The sequence below is a fragment of the Myotis yumanensis genome, unplaced genomic scaffold (genome assembly GCF_028538775.1).
Source record: "Myotis yumanensis isolate MYYU_CA2020_CCGP unplaced genomic scaffold, mMyoYum1.0.hap1 SCAF_10, whole genome shotgun sequence".
NCBI classification, from domain to species: Eukaryota; Metazoa; Chordata; class Mammalia; order Chiroptera; family Vespertilionidae; genus Myotis; species Myotis yumanensis.
Window position 1 is genome coordinate 38,965,101 of NW_027223761.1, and position 16,741 is coordinate 38,981,841.

The following is a 16,741-nucleotide window of genomic DNA, read 5'->3' on the forward strand; positions in this document are numbered from 1 at the left end:
TCTTCTATAATGTCATTGTTCTACTTTAACTTTTAGGTATTTAATCCTGTTGGAGACTACCTCCTTATGTCATGTTAGGTAGAAATTCAGTTTTATTTTTCTCACGGTAGTCAACTAATTTTACCAACAACATTTACTGAACTATTTGTCCTTTCCCTAATGATTTTTGGAATTAACTTTGTTTTACATGAAATTTACATATGGGTCTATCTATGAGCTCTCAGTTCGGCTCCATTTGTTTATTAGTTCTTTTTTGCACCAGTACCACCTGGATTTTATTTTTGTGGCTTGCCAATATGTCTTAATATCTGGTAGGGCATTCCTACATGACCTCTTTCAATATTCTGACTAAGTATGGATTGTTATCTCTCCACATAAATGTAAGAGTAAATCTTTTGGGTTACTAAAAATATCCAACTGGAATGGTAATTGGCATTACCCTAAACTTATAGATCAATTTAGGTAGAAATTATATCTTTATAATATTAAAGTCATCTGATCCAAGAGATGAAATATTTCTCCATTTATTCAAATGATCTACTTCACGAGAGCTAATTTTTTACCACCATGGAGATCTTGTGTATTCTTGATTTGTTTCCATATACTTCATAATTTTTGCTGCTATTGTGAAATTGTACCATTTTAAAAAGTGTATTTCAATTGGTTATTGCTGGTAGAGAGGTAAAGAAAACTGTTTGTTTGTTGTTGTTTTTTTAGGTTGAACTCTGATACAGGAAACTTGCACATCTTTATTACTTCTAGCAGTTTGTTCATTGAATTTTTTTAGGCTGGTAATCATATGATCAGCAAATAGTAAATTTTTTTCTCTCTTCCATTTCTTATGCCTTATATATTTTCCTTTTATCTTTTTTCTTTCTTCATTGTGTTCTTCATGACTCCCAGTACTTTGCTAACAGTAATGATGTGGGCAGCATTTTTTGTCTATCTTAGAGAATGCACCAATAATTTCTCTATTAAATATGAGATGTGTTGTTGGGTTTTGGTGCATAACCAACCAGGTTAAAAAAAACCCTTTATCTTATTCATGATTTACAAAGATTAAGACATAATAAATAGGTGTTTTTTTCTTAACACATGTGTTTTCTACATCACTGAGATTTTTATCTGATTTTATTTTTCAGTGTAATAATTTGTGAATTTCTTTGTTGGGTTTCTGTTGTTGAAATATTAGCATCCCAGAGATAAGTCATATTTGATCATGCTGTATTATTTTAAAATACACCTGTGGATTGAATTAACTCTACATTGTTTGCATCTACATTCTCCCCCAAATGGAGATGTGAGTGCTGACATCTGTCCTCACAACCATTTGGGAACCTTCTGAGAGGAAATGCAGCTCAGGATCCACCCTAATGATTCAGAATTCTCCTGAGCACGTTAGCTGCTCCAGAGACTGCTCATGTACTCCTCTGCTCACTTAAATAGAACTATTGTTGCCCTGAAGTCAATGCTAAGACCTCTGGACATGGGGGATGTGGGGATTCCCCTCCTGCCTTGCCCTTGATGTTACTGAGCCCTTTGACTTCATAACAAGATGCTCCCAGTCTCCGCTCTGCCCCTTCTGCAGCCAATGCACGTGCTGCACCTGCAGCAGTTTCCCCCTCAACTGTGAGATGTCTTTGCTGGTTTGAACGTTTTTCTCCACTGCATGAGAAAATGTTGGTAAGTGTATTGGAGGGAGGGAAAGACAAGGCACGAGTTGAACAAAGGGGATAACTTGGCATATATTGGGAGTGAATTGGTTTCAATCCCTTCATAGATTTGATTTTTTTAATTCAACTAATTTGTCCAAACAATGTGATTCTTAGGGCTAAATCTTCTGTAATAAATCTAGCCAAGGTTTTTTTTTTCCACAACAGATCTATCTTATCAAACCATGGTCTTCACCTGATGGAGACATAAGCAGAGCTTCCATGGAGTCATTATTGGTCCTCTGGGTGTGAATTCTTATCTGTGTGTGGGGCTGTGGAGACAGTAAAGTACATGGATATGGAAGGTAGGGGGTAGGTGATTTTGAGGATGAAAGATTTTGGAATCTGAAGAGAAATTTCATATGTTCTCTTGGTTCCTATGGATTTCCTCAGTATCCTCTTTCTAAAGAAATGCCAATTAGACAATGCTTGGCTCTGTGACCTTACCATCCCATTCCACATCAAGTAATACGTGCCATTTTTAGAGAAATGCACTTAAAATTTAATGTTAAATCTGGAAGACAGAGAATAACACGAAATACTGACAGCAGACATGGTTCTCTTAGAGAAGCTTCCTGACCCTGAGGTTGCCCAGGGAGCATTTTATCCTTCACATTCGCATGGGAGAATAACATGCTTTAAAAAACAAATTGGGAGCAGTCAGGGGTGTAGTCCTCTAATATTGTACTCCCAGGGTCAGTGAGCATTCCTGCCATCTGACAGGTCACAAGTCACACTTATCTCTGACTCATTCACTGTCTTCTGCTATTTTGGTTCAGGTCAAATCAGCTCAAAAACATGTGCTAGACACATTCCATGCCAGGATTTATCATATTTGCTGTGCATAAAGATGAGTGAGGTATGGTTGCTGCTCTTGAATATCTTATAGTGACAGAGAAAGAAAATAATTTCAACATAATTTGTTAAGAGCTATGATGGAGGTAAGCACATCCTGCTGTAAATACATTTATGTGTCTAGGATATATTTGCTTTTTGTGAATGTGTGTACTTGTGTGTGTCTATTTCTACGTGTGTTGGAGATAGGTAGGATTGGGGAATGGGTAAGAAGGCTTAGAAATCAGCAATATCCTGTAGTTGCCCTTCCACTAAGGTAACCACCGACTTGGGCATCACTTAGAACTTTGGGACAAGTGTTTAATGTTATCCTCTGTATCTTTTCATCAAAAGCGAGGGCCATTATTTGCTTACCATTTAATTTTCTCTGAGATATAGACACAGAATTGATACTATTGCACTAAATTCTACTCTGGGAAGGGTATGAACTGTGGCAGGAGAAGTAAGTCTAAGGCACCTGAGCTGAACCATAACCTGGAAACTTGACGAACTAACCAGACAGTACCTTCCACTAGGTGTATGATAATTCCAAAAGTACCTATCTTAAAATAATTTGTGTTCTCAAAATTTATTTTTATATCAGCTGTTTAAAAATAGACTATATTGCCCACTAGTAACAATTCTATATTACTGTTATTTGTAATTGTTAGATCATACAGACTCACTTGTTCCAGTACATTCATTCATTAAACTAATATTTGCTGGGAATCTATGATGTTCCAGAGAACATACTGGCACTGGGGATAAACTGTGACTATAGTTTGGTCCTTCCTATCTGAGAGTCTTTGGCCTCAGAAGCTAGGTCTTCTGTTTGTATCTTAAGGAAATGCTTGGCCGAATACATTTACTCAGCAGATAAGGTGACTAAATATTCAAAGTGTGATGTATGTTCAATGAAAATGATGCTAACACTATGCAGAGATGTGATTGTTCATATTAACATTTTATTTATTCATTTATTATTTCAATGATAAATTGAAATCTTTCATCAGTTTGACTCACAGACCCATCCAAATGCCTAAGACTCCACATCAGATTATATAGAGTGTAACTGTGTCTTTTTTTGAGAAAATTCCTGGCAATTCCATGAGCCTAATAGTTCGTAACTTGAAATTCAGAGACTTCTTTAATTTAGCTGTGAATGCTATTTACATTAAAGTAAATCTAAAATTTCTTTCTTGTTTTATAGTATCCAGCATTGTAGTATCTATGGCTTTATCACAAATGGAAACCAGAGGTATATTTATGTCACATTGCAGTTGTTGAAGATATCTCAAAATATCATTTAAGTTCATATTTTTTAAATTAAGGTGGTTATTAGATCCATCACAACATTTAAAAAATTTAATGATTTGAAGAAGCACATGTATTATTATATCACATATTTGTTTTCTAAAATTATTTTGACTATATTTTGATATAATGGTTTCCTTGACAATCCTATACATTCTATTTTTATATGTATATGCATGTGTATGTATGTGTGTATGTATGTATGCATTTGATGTATTTAAAACATAATTTGAATTATTTTATCAGAAAGATAAAGAGTTGATAGCCCTCATGTAGAGCCTTAAAATTTAGACTTTAAATTAAATTTACTTTTACTTTTGTTGGAGAAGCCCTATGATATTTTATTATTATTCCCGAATTCTTAATTTTTAGGCAGGCTTTTTAAACAACTTTTTATTTGATTTATTTAATTAATGATAATTTATTGAACAAAGCTCTATGTTATGTCTAATAAAGTACACAAAAATGAAAGACATAGAAACAACTTTCAAAGGAGTTTGTCATTTCTGGGAGGAGTAGACAGATAACATCAGGCAGGGAGAGATGATGGGCTGGAGGTTGCAGATCAGTGCCATGTAGTCTGAAAAATAGCCATGCTGGTGGCTTAGCATGGAAATTATGTCATGATGGTGTGTCTGTTATTTTGGAAGTTCACTGATATGTGGGAGCTCTAGCTGAAGGTGAGGAAAGAATTTCCAAAGAGATTATGGCACACTATCCAGAATTACCTCTTGGTTTCCCAGCTCCTTCAGAACGGGTCATCTTCTCTAAGACAAAAGTCAGTTCTGCAGGGTACTTTGGCTCTGTTTGATTTCTTATGCCTTCGTGACCACCCATTCGAGAAGGAAACAACAGAAACAGTTGTATATCCAAAGACTTAAAAATATTTGCACCAACATGAGATGGGATAAGTGTGGCAAGAGCAACACAAGACTCAAAGGCTTTAGTTCAGGGGTCCTCAAACTATGGCCTGCGGGTCACATGCAAATACAAATATTGTATTTGTTCCCGTTTTGTTTTTTTACTTCAAAATAAGATATGTGCAGTGTGCATAGGAATTTGTTCATAGTTTTTTTTAAACTATAGTCCGGCCCTCCAACGGTCTGAGGGACAGTGAACTGGCCCCCTGTTTAAAAAGTTTGAGGACCCCTGCTTTAGTTAATAACAAAGTGAAATTAAATTGCATGACTTTACACATGAATTTAATCTGTCTTTTTATTATTAGATATCTGATATTCAGAATAAAGAAGATTATTTTGGATCTAGTCTACACTTGCCAGATGACACTAAAAATGAACGCACCAACTTATAAAGCATTAAGTCTTGCAAAATTGAAATGTTCCAAGTAAAGCAGCATGACCATCTTCTAAAAACCTTATAAAGGGGATTCTTGAAATGGTTGGTAGTGATTGGAGGCAACATTTAATTATATATTTTATAGGTTACACACACCAACTCTGACTTACATAATTTTATAGGTGACGCACACCTGTTTAGCGTGTAGTGACTTGGTACTGAAAAAGGAGACAAACCATGAGACAGACAAATCAGACACAGGTGACAGAATTCTTCCTCCTGGGACTCTCTGACAACCCGCACACCCAGCAGCTGCTCTTCATCTTATTCCTGGGTGTCTATCTGGTCACTGTGCTTGGAAATGTGCTTCTCCTGACCCTTGTTCAGGTTGACTCCCGGCTTCACACACCCATGTATTTTTTTCTCTGCAATTTATCTCTGGCTGACCTCTGTTTCTCTACCAACATCGTTCCTCAGGCCCTAGTCCACCTGCTATCCAGGAAAAAAGTCATTTCATTCACACGTTGTGCAGCTCAGCTTCTATTCTTCTTGATTTTGGGGGGTACACAGTGTGCCCTTCTGGCAGTGATGTCCTATGACCGGTATGTGGCCATCTGTAAGCCTATGCATTACCCCACCATCATGACTTGGAAGGTGTGTGTCCAGCTAGCTGCGGGATCATGGGCCAGTGGCATTCTGGTATCTGTGGTGGATGCCACCTTCACCCTAAGGCTACCCTACAGAGGCAGCAATAGTATTGCTCATTTCTTTTGTGAGGCACCTGCACTGTTGATCCTAGCAACCACAGATGCTCGGATTTCAGAGATGGCCATTTTCCTCGTGGGGGTTGTGATTCTCCTCATGCCTGTTTCCCTAATTCTGGTATCCTATGGCCACATCATAGTGACCGTGGTCAGGATGAAGTCAGCAGCAGGGCGGCTCAAGGCATTCTCTACCTGTGGCTCCCACCTCATCGTGGTCATCCTTTTTTATGGGTCAGCAATTGTCACCTACATGACACCAAAGTCTTCCAAAGAACTGAAAACACTGGTGTCTGTGTTCTACACAATGGTCACCCCCATGCTTAATCCCCTCATCTACAGCCTGAGGAACAAGGACGTGAAGGGAGCTCTGAGGAAAGTGACCACAAGGAATCTCCCCTGCAGGCTTGGAGTTTGCCACTGGCAGTGAGACCCTGCTGGCTCCCTATTTGGAAGACTTGCTGAGCAGTTTCCTTAGCAAGACTAGAATATGGTATGAGTCTCATCCTTGGGCCTTATCCAGGGACCCACCTTCTATCCTTCACCCAGCACTTCCTCTGTAGAAGAAGGACAGTAATTCATGGAGCAATAAGAAGGAGGGCCTTCCTTCTGGTTAGTTTTTTAGCATCTAAGAGTTAGGAACGCCTCTGAGAAATATCCACATTTTTATAAACCATGGAAATGAAAGGGGCAGCAATAGAATTTGGGGAACCAGCTAGTATTGTAAGAAATATTAATCATGCTCTGTTAACCATGACTGTTTTATTTTGATTAAAGAAGGCACATTCTACCCTGGCTGGAGCTGACCTGGAGATGCAGCCCTTCCTCCCCATTTGGAGCTGCCTATTATCATGGAAAGATTAACAATTATGCTGCAGAAACCAGAATTACCAGCCCTTTGAAGAACCCTAGCCCTTTTTGCATACCTGCAGGCCTTTGCAAACCTCCAGCCTGCTTACCTGTTAATTGCCCATCTGGCACTTCCTTTGGCTAATTCCACATGTAACCCAAGCCCTTGCATATCACTAAACCCTCTGAAGACCCCTAGTCCTTTTTGCATATTTGTAAACTTCCCTTTTGCCTACTCTTCCTTTGTAGTTCTACCTATATAAACAGTTGGCTTATGGGGAGCTGCAGAGCAGATTTTTGTGGCTCATCTGCTGCTCTCCCATACTGCTGGCAGTATTGGAATAAATGCTCATATATGATTCAACCCTGTCTCTGTTTATTTGGCTCAAGTAGTGACAGGCAGCACAGACCCATTGTTTGTCTGGGCACAGAACCTGTAAAATCTAAAATTATGCTACATATTAATATTTATCTTATCCCAGAACCTACTCAAATACTTTTACATTTTGATATTTCTGTGCCTCATCAAATAATCAATAAATTAACAAACATTACTTAATCATTTACTATGAGCTAGGTGCTACATGTATGTGTCCATGCACTTGTGCACTTGTACCTGTGAAAGAATGTAGGGGGGCTAGCAGCCTGACTCTGTACCTAGCTAATTAGTATCCTAATGCACATTTTTGTTAGCCTATAATCAAGTCACTGCCCCTTCCTTAATTACCTAGGTCTTGCAAGACTTATTTACTTAAATACTCCCAATTTACAAGGGCCATAAACCAAGGATGTAACAGCTTAGCTAGAGGGAGGTCATTGGTGCCATCCAGGTTAGGCATTCAGATACAATCTAAATTCCCCATTCTAACTGACTCAGGAGGGGCTGTGAAAGTCCACCACAGAAGCCCAGTAGTTAGAAAACAAAGAAACTCAGGAATATACTAATATATAAGGAGAAATCTCATTGTATAAGTTGTGCAGGCTTTGGATCTTTGAATCCCCCGAACCAGCAGCACTGCTTTGAATAAAGGTTCTTTCCTGATACCTCCGAGTGTTCAGCTGTCCCTTCTTCTGCACCAATTCCACAACATATCTACATGTGCATGTACATATGGGGGAGGGCAAAAGTAGGTTTACAGATGTGAATACAAGAAATGGAGTTTATTCATTATTATTTATTTATTGTTGTATTATTTATTTGTAGTACTTATAAACCTACTTTTTACTTTTCCCCATCTTTGTATATGTTTGAGGTGGGTAGAGCATGGGCACAATGAAGCAGAATTTATGAGCTCTGCTATACTTCTCATATTCTCATTAGAGAGATGAGTACTGTAATCTATTAGGACACACCTTTATAAGGTAAAGATGGGGTTTTGAAAAACAAAAAGAAATTGTGACATCTGAGGGAAGCAAGAGTGAGAAGCTATTACCAATCCTGGGCCTGAAGGACCAGGAAAAGGCAACTAGAACTTGGAGAGGGTAGCTGTGTATAGAAGGCGACCAGACAGGACCCGTGGACTTCGGTACATGGAGTTGAGGAAGGGATGGGAATAAATGTTTCAAGGTCATTCTCAACCCACCTTCTGATTTCCTGTTACTTTATTAAAAAAAAATACAGGCTAACCTCTTCATGGGAATACCCTTAATGTAATCACATCTACAAAGTCAACGTAAGGTAACGTATAGGGGTCTAGGACATGCACATCTTTGTGGGCCCTTTAGTCTACCTACCATATAAAGTTCAAGTAAAATGAATGTGAGGCAGTGATAAAAGCTTGGCTAAACTTGGAGATGACAAATTTATAATGGTACCAATCTGCTTATTGTGTGATTGCCATCATGCAAATAGAACCCTGTAATCTGCCTTTTTATTTGCAAATTCCTATGATGATATTCAGAATGTGCTGCCCTCCTGGAGCCCTTGATACATGCGAGCTAAAGGACACCTTGTGTGGGAGATTAAACTGGTCCTGGTACTTACATGGCACACAAAGTTAGAGTTGTTTGTGAAGAGATCTTGCCTATGCAGTAAGTGCTATTTTACTTGGTTAATTATCAATACATTCTTATGAATAGATTACACAAAGCTATGGTGTCCACATCTCAAGTCTGTTATTTGCCAAGGATATAGAGTCGGGCAATGTTCACTGGACAAAATCATAGAGTGGCTGCTACATTGGTTGAGTGATATACAAGCTTAAAAGGGACAGTTGACTTTATCCAATCACAATAAGATTACCCCAAACATAGAAAACAAAGAAACTCTGGGTTATTCCCAACAGTTTCCTAGAATTTGTCCACTTATACTTGACTGGTGAGTCCTTTAATCCAGTGGTTCTCAACCTGTGGGTCAAGACCCCTTTGGCAGTTGAACGACCCTTTCACAGGGGTCGCCTAAGACCATCCTGCATATCAGATATTTACATTGCGATTCATAACAGTAGCAACATTACAGTTATGAAGTAGCAATGAAAATAATTTTATGGTTGGGTCACAACATGAGGAACTGTATTTAAAGGGCCAGAAGGTTGAGAACCACTGCACCCTTTGTGTCAAGCAACTCTCATATCCAAGGTGGATAATTTGAGATTGAGGCAGTTGTCAGAAGTGTGGAATTGTCTTTCTCCAGATGAAGCACAGACCAATTATAGAAGCAAAGGGAGAATTACTCAATTGCTAGCCCTCTAAACATGTGTACTTTATAAACCAACAGAGTTTTAGAGTATCTTTTTTGTTCTCTCCCTCACTATAAGTTTCATGAGGCAAGACATTTAATCTGTTTTGTTCACCAACGTGTCTTTTAGGCCTAAACAGGGTCGAATGCATGTTGAGTACTGCATAAAAATTTGCTGGGAAAAAAAAGAAGAATGAAAGAATGAAACAGAACTCTACTATTTATTATTATTACTCTTCCTTATAAACAAAAATGTCCTTACAAGTTGCAGGTAGAGTTTTTGGACAAACAGAAGAAAGTAAAGCAGAAAATTATTAAATGACATGGATGAAGAAGTTCAAGAAAAAGTTAAAACACAACCAAAAAGTTTAAAAAAATGAAAAATAGCAAATTGTAGTGAAGTTGTCAACCTTCAGATGGGCGCCTAATCTGTGTAAACTAGTGGCATCTTCAGAGACACTGATATCACAGTCCTATAGAACCCCGAGTGTACTGCAGTTTGTTCTTCCACCACTCATGTTCTTTTCAGAAATGGATCCCAGTAGAAAGTCTAAGATCCCAGTGGGTATACTGTGGCTCCTGGAAAGAGTGGAGTCCAAAAAACTATTTGAGAACTTTGTTTTCCTCCCTCCCTTCCTTCCTTCCTTCCTTCCTTCCTTCCTTCCTTCCTTCCTTCCTTCCTTCCTTCCTTCCTTCCTTTTTTTCTTTCCTTCTTTCTTTTTCTTTTTCTTTTTTTTCTATCCTCACCTGAGGATATTTTTTCCATTGATTTTTGGAAAGAGTGGAAGGGAGAGGGAGAAACAGAGAGGGAAACATCGATGTGAGAAAGACACATTGATTGGTTGCCTTCCGCATGTGCCCCTGGGATTGAGCCTGCAACCAAGGTACATGCTTTTGACCAGAATTGAATCTGGGGCCCTTCAGTCAATGGGCTGATGCTCTATCCAATGAGCCAAACTCTTTTCTTTCTTTTGTCCTTGCGTTCAACCCCTTCAGTTTCCATCTAAACTAATCACAGTTTCTTTGGGACCAGGGTCCTGTGAGTGACCCGCTTCAGTGCAGCCTTCACTTCACTATTTCTTAAGCTGTAGATGATGGGGTTCAACATGGGAGTCACCACTGTGTAGGAGAGGGACAGCAGCTTCTTGTTCTCAGGAGAGGTGCTGGACCGAGGTCGGAAATATGTGAGGATGGCAGTGCTGTAGAAAAGGGAGACAACCAGGAGGTGGGAGGAACAGGTGGAGAAGGCCTTGCGTTTCCCCTCAGCTGAAGGCATCCTGAAGATAGTGGAGAGGATGCGAACATAGGACCCCAGGATCAGCAAGAAAGGGAAGAGGATGAACAGGACCGTGGCTGTCAGAGCCTCCAGTTCAAACAGAGAGGTATCAGCACAGACCAGTGCAATGACAGGGGGACTGTCGCAGAAGAAGTGGTTCACCCTGTTGGGGCCACAGAAAGGGAAGCTGAAAATCCATGTGGTTTGCACAGTGGCCACTGGAAACCCTGAGAACCAAGAAGCAGCTGCCAGATGGGCACAGGCCCTACGGCCCATGATGACTGGGTAGCGCAAAGGGTCACAGATGGCCACATAGCGGTCATATGCCATTGTGGCCAGGAGGCAGCACTCAGCAGCCCCAAAGAAGAAGAAGAAATACATCTGAGTAGCACAGCCAAGGAAGGAGATGGTTGTGTCTTGGATGATCAGGGTCCCCAGCATCTTGGGCACAATGACCAAGTTGAAACCTATCTCCAGGAAGGACAAGTTCCTGAGGAAGAAGTACATAGGACTTTGTAGGGCAGAGTCAACTGTAGTGACCAGGATGATGAGGACATTGCCCATTAGGGTAACCAGGTAAATGATCAAAAAAAGGAGAAACAGTAGAGCTTGTAGCTCAGAAGACAAGGCTGAGAAGCTCACAAGAACAAACTCACTGACAATGGTCCAGTTTCCCCACATCATTCTTCTGCCCAGGATCTCATTGGGCAGTCACACTCTGGGAAGAAGACTCTGTCTGTTATACAGACCTCTGTTATACTCTTGGAAAAGGAACCTCCTGTGGCTTCATTTTCTACCTCTTTTGTTATAGTTGTCAAAGATAAAACAGATATACTTTCAAAAATGTAAAAACCAAGTCTTGAACCTATAGGTTTCACAATTTTTTTTTGAAGAATACTAACCTTTTTCAGACTGAACTGAGGAACACCATATATATTTATACATCTCCTGAGTTGTCTCTACTTTTCCGTTTTGGGGTTTTTTTTGGTTGTTGTTGTTGTTGTTTGTTTTTGTTTTTAGCACCAGTCAGTGATGCTGACAAGAAGCCAGGCCAAGCATTTCTGAAGCGAAGGGTCTTGAGACACAATGAAAGATGGTAACAGGAGTCTGGATATGTTTTCTACAAAATAAAAATGTGGGAAGGAGAAAAGCAAAGGAAGTGAGCCAACATTTACCAAATATCCCTGAGGAGGGGACCTGCATGTGTTCTAGTCTTCAACAGCCGTGCTCAGAAAGATTTCAGCATATTGGAGGAATCTTCATTTCAAACTCAGACAATTTCAGTTTAAACAAGAAGGCACACAATATAAAAACTGTGGTTTATTTTGATCCCTGGGCTAAATATTCTCCATGTGGCTATATGTGATCAGACAAAGGAAAGACAGACTCAAGATAGTATCCGACTGCAGTGTTATGTATAAACCTGTTCATCATTTTCTGTTGGTCCATTTATGTCTTCATTCTCAAGAAATATGAAACTCAAGTGTCATGTTAGTAAAGACCAACTTAAAATATGCAGGTGTGGCTAATAACATTAACCCCTGTGGAAAAAGGAAACAAGTTTTCATCATTGTATCAATAACTAAGCTTCAAAATTGGGACTCTGAAATTCTTTCTGATAAGTATACACTTATAGGAATAAATCTAAAGCACATAGCATGGTAACTGGTGCATAAAATATATGCAATAAATACTAATCGTTATAATTATTATGATATGTTATATCTACCTTTAAAAATCCAGTTCTTATCTAACCCATTGCTGAAACTCATTGTAGCCCTTGCTTTTATTTTCTTTAAAAAATATTTACTAATTTAAATTGATTGGAGTGACACTGGTCAACATGAACATATAGGGTTTAGGTGTGGGTTTCTATGTTACAAGATCTGTATATTACAATGTGTGCCCTTGCTTTTTATCTCTGATAAAATAATAATTTATTCAATAGATATTGTCTTCTAAACACTGTTCTAGATACTGAAAATAATATATCAGTAAGTAAAACAAATAAAAATACCTGACCTCATAGAACTCACCTTCCAGTAGGGAAGACAGATTATAAGCAAATTATGTAAGTAGAAGGTATAGTGTGTTAGATAGCAACAAGAATAATGGAGAACAACACAGTGGGGAAGCAAATGGGCATCTGGGGGTGTGGGGAGTGTCAAACAAAGAAGGCGCCACTGAGAAGATCATACCTGAGTAAAGTCCTGAGCAGTACAAGATGTGAAGTCAGGGTGGTGAAGGAAGGAGGGAGGTAAAGAGCAAAAAACAATAAAAAAATGTTGTCTAAAAATTTTTGCTGAACCCTATTCATTTTTTAAAAAACTTCAAGCTAGGCATCACTTCTTCTATGAAAACTTTTTTTGATACCTTATCTATTTTCACAGTAAGAAGTAACATTTATTGAGCACCAAGTAAGTGCCAGGCACTAATCCAAATGTTTTGCATGTGTTATGTTTGTCTCAGAACAACCTAAAGATATAGAAACTATTATTCATCCCACTTTACAGCCAAGGAATATGAGGAGCAGAGAAGTTGCGTGGTTTTTTTAAGGTTAGGCAGCCAGCAAGTGTTGGGTTCAGCATATGCATCCTCGGCAGCCTGACTCCAAATCATGGATGTAACCATCAGGCAACACTTTCACCCACTCTCTGAAAACCTGAAGGAATCTTAATTCACAGGTGAGGGCAAGTCGGGGTGCTTGGTATTGGGTGGCAGTAGGAGAGCAAGGAGTAACACAGTTTCTAGAGAGGACCAGGAAGTTTCAAGATATTAACAACACTAGACTACCACTTGCATAGTCTTTATCTTAGAGTAATTTCTGTCTTTAACTCATATTCTAGATGGCATACTCCTTGAGAGCAAAAATTATACTATTTTACTTTTTATTCCAGTTCCTAGCAAGGTTGATGTTCAGTAAAATATTGTTGAATGAATGGATAAATAATGAAGAAAATGTGAAAAAAATCAAGGAAATATCTACATAAACAGAATGTAGGCACAGTGAGCTTCAAGCATAAGGAATTTAAACACAAAAGACTATATACATCAGCACTCATACAATATACACAGATTTAAACAGTGATGAGTTATAAATTATATTCATTATCTCCCTCCACCCCAAGCCTTCTCCTTATATCTACCCCATTGCAGAAAATGACAACACCCACTTTGTAACACAGGAACTGGGTTAAAAATCCTTCATCCCGCAAACTTTATTATTTTTCCTTCTAAACACCGGTTTAGTGTCACCTTCTCCATGCCTTCCACACTGCCTTTAGTTTCTGGCTCTTATTTTCTCTGGCCTGGAATATTATAGGAACCTGGTTCCAGTTTGTTCTCTTCAAACCATCCTTGACTTGTGTGTGATCCGGCAGCAACTCTGATTAAGTTACTTACCTGCTTAACGTCGTTCAGTCACTCCCTATTGTCCTTGGGATATGGACAAACCCTTTAACAAGGATTTTTTCTCTGATACCTGCTTAATTTCCCAGTTTGTAGTTACAGTTCTGGTTATTATTATTTTTAGCTGTGAGACACAGAGCTACTGACATCATGATTTCTAAGTTTTGGCTTTCTCAACTATAAAAGGATTATTATTATAAATGCCTTACCCACTAGACAGGATAGTTGTAGGTGTGAAATGAGAACATTTGTGCAAAAACTTTGAGCATTTCAAAGCACAATACATATATTACCATTGTTTTCTATCCTTTTCCAGGTCCCCTAAGTTGTCAATCTTATGAAATTCTAAGTTTTGTTACTTGAGAGCACTGACCTTTCTTGTCTCTCAGTAACATGTCAAAGAAGACACATTGTTTTGGTGGTGAACCATTATCCTCTTTACAGGAGATTTCAAGCCTGGGCCCTGTCCTCTCACCCTTTACTTACCTCCTGTCAGTGAGACTTGTCTGTATCACAATTCCAGAGAAGCCCTGGTTTCTGTCAGTGGCTCTGGATCAGCCTTAGACTATGTCTGAATGACTGAGTCCGAGAGAGTTCCTAAATTATGCTGTGTCTGTGCAAGTCATCTCAGAAAAGCCCAGGAATGTGTCTATGCCAGTCATCCCAAAGACACTCTTGGTTGTGCTTGTCTTGGTCCACACTGCTGGTGAACCTTGAGGTCTGTCTTGTCACATCCTCAAAGAAGTGTTGTCCCCGGGCTGTGTCAGACATCCCAGGTAAATGCTGGGCTGTGGCTGGGCCAATCCTTGTAGTAAAGACACTCTGAGCTGCGCAGCATAAAAGTCACACCAGGGAAGCTCTGGGCAGAGCCTGTGTCAATCACTCTAGAGAATTCCAGGCGGGGTCTCAGGACTATTTTGGTCCCTGCTGTTTACTGTAAGGAAGTGATTTCTCCCAAAGAAGCTTCTTCTTTCTCAGGTGAAGTCAGGTGAAGTCACAGGTTCACTTTCTGACAGGTGAGAGTTTTGGGGAGCTCCCAGGAGTGCAGAAATTCATGGAGATTCTGCAACCCCATAATTGGAGGAAGTTATACAGCAGCTCTGATGTTTCCTGCACTTGTGAGGCTGCAGAGCAAAGGGAAAAAACTCAGTGGTCCATCCTCCAAGGTTTCCACCTGAAAAAGATCAGAGGAGAATGCCAGTATTCTCTTTAAACTTAACTTTTCATTTTTTCCAGTTTTATTAAGATATAATTGACATAACATTGTGTACATTTAAGTTGTATGAAGTAATGATTTGATTCATGTATATCTGCAAAATGATGACCACAGTAGGGTTATTTAACACCTCCATCATCTCACATAATTACTTTTTAGTCTTGGAAACAATTAAGAGATTTTTTTTGTTAACTATAGTTACCATGCTATACATTAGATCCTCAGAACTTATTCATATTATAACTGAGTTTGTACCCTTTGGCTAATGTCTTCCAATTTCCCCCACCCTACCCAGCAACCATCATTCAACTCTGTTTCTGAAAATTTGTGGTGTTTATTTATTTTTTTCAGATTCCACATATAAGTGAGATTATACAGTATTTGTCTTTTTCTGCCTTCAAGGTCCATCCATGTTGTAGCAAATAGCAGGATTATTTCAAATGGCTGATAACTTTTCACAGTTTCTTTATTTTTTAAATATACTTTTATTGATTTCAGAGAGGAAAGAAGATGGAGAGAGATATAGAAACACCAATGATGAAAGAGAATCATTGATCAGCTGCTTCCTGCAGGCCTCACACTGGGGACTGAGCCTGCAACCTAGGCATGTACCCCGACCGGGATTTGAACCATGACCTCCTGGTTCATAGGTCGATGTTCAACCACTGGCTGGGCTCTCACAGTTACTTTTGTTTTTTTCTCACAGTTTCTTTATTCATTAATCTGTTGTTTCCATGTCTTGCCTATTATAAATGATTAAAAAAATATGGCAGTAAAGAGATCTCTTCGAGATAGTGATTTCATTTCCTTTGTGCCAGTATTCTTTTACATTTCCCCTCACTTTTGATTCTCATTGGGCTGGTTCCCAGGAGTGTTTCTGACCTGAACTCAAGAGAAGTTTTCAGGCATAGAAAGGAAACCTATTAATCATTATCTAAGCCAAGTGGAGAATAATAATGAAAACTGTAAGCACTTGGTTGGCAATGTTGTTGGTTGAAGCGGCTATTAGCTCCTGTTTAAGAGAAGGAGAAGAAAGTCCAACTGGCAGTTTCAAAATCCTAATCCTTCTGGAATAGGAATTGAGGTTGAGAGAGTAAAATAGAGTCCATGCTTTGAGATAAAATTTCCCCCAGCTGATTAGGGCTTCATCCAAAGGCTAATGCATATCTATCTGAACATTTCTTACAGTGCCTCTGAGACAGACATTTGCCTGCACACTTCTTACTGAAAGCTGTCACCATAACTGACTTGTTCACTATCCTTTGTTTAGTATCCAGCATGATGTCTGCACATATGTCCCAGCAATCCCAAAGGGACCCCTTGCAAAAGTGGAAGATGAAGAAAAAGAACTGTCACTGATCTATATAATGATGTGTTGTTCTGAGTCTATTATGAAAA

At 39.1% G+C, this 16,741-nt stretch overlaps 2 protein-coding genes across 2 annotated transcripts; one reads left to right on the forward strand and one right to left on the reverse strand.

Moving 5' to 3' along the window:
• The first annotated feature begins 5,393 nt into the window (after window positions 1–5,393).
• OR2D2 (olfactory receptor family 2 subfamily D member 2) lies at window positions 5,394–6,347 on the forward strand. The gene has a single exon (XM_070426999.1). It carries the CDS (start codon window positions 5,394–5,396, stop codon window positions 6,345–6,347), a length of 954 nt encoding a protein of 317 aa, XP_070283100.1.
• A 4,108-nt stretch (window positions 6,348–10,455) lies between these two features.
• OR10A4 (olfactory receptor family 10 subfamily A member 4) lies at window positions 10,456–11,403 on the reverse strand. The gene has a single exon (XM_070426696.1). It carries the CDS (start codon window positions 11,401–11,403, stop codon window positions 10,456–10,458), a length of 948 nt encoding a protein of 315 aa, XP_070282797.1.
• Between the last annotated feature and the right edge of the window lie 5,338 nt (window positions 11,404–16,741).

Coding starts and splice junctions, on each gene's coding strand:
- OR2D2 (XM_070426999.1), top strand. CDS start 5,394: ATGAGACAGACAAATCAGACACAGGTGACAGAATTCTTCCTCCTGGGA.
- OR10A4 (XM_070426696.1), bottom strand. CDS start 11,403: ATGATGTGGGGAAACTGGACCATTGTCAGTGAGTTTGTTCTTGTGAGC.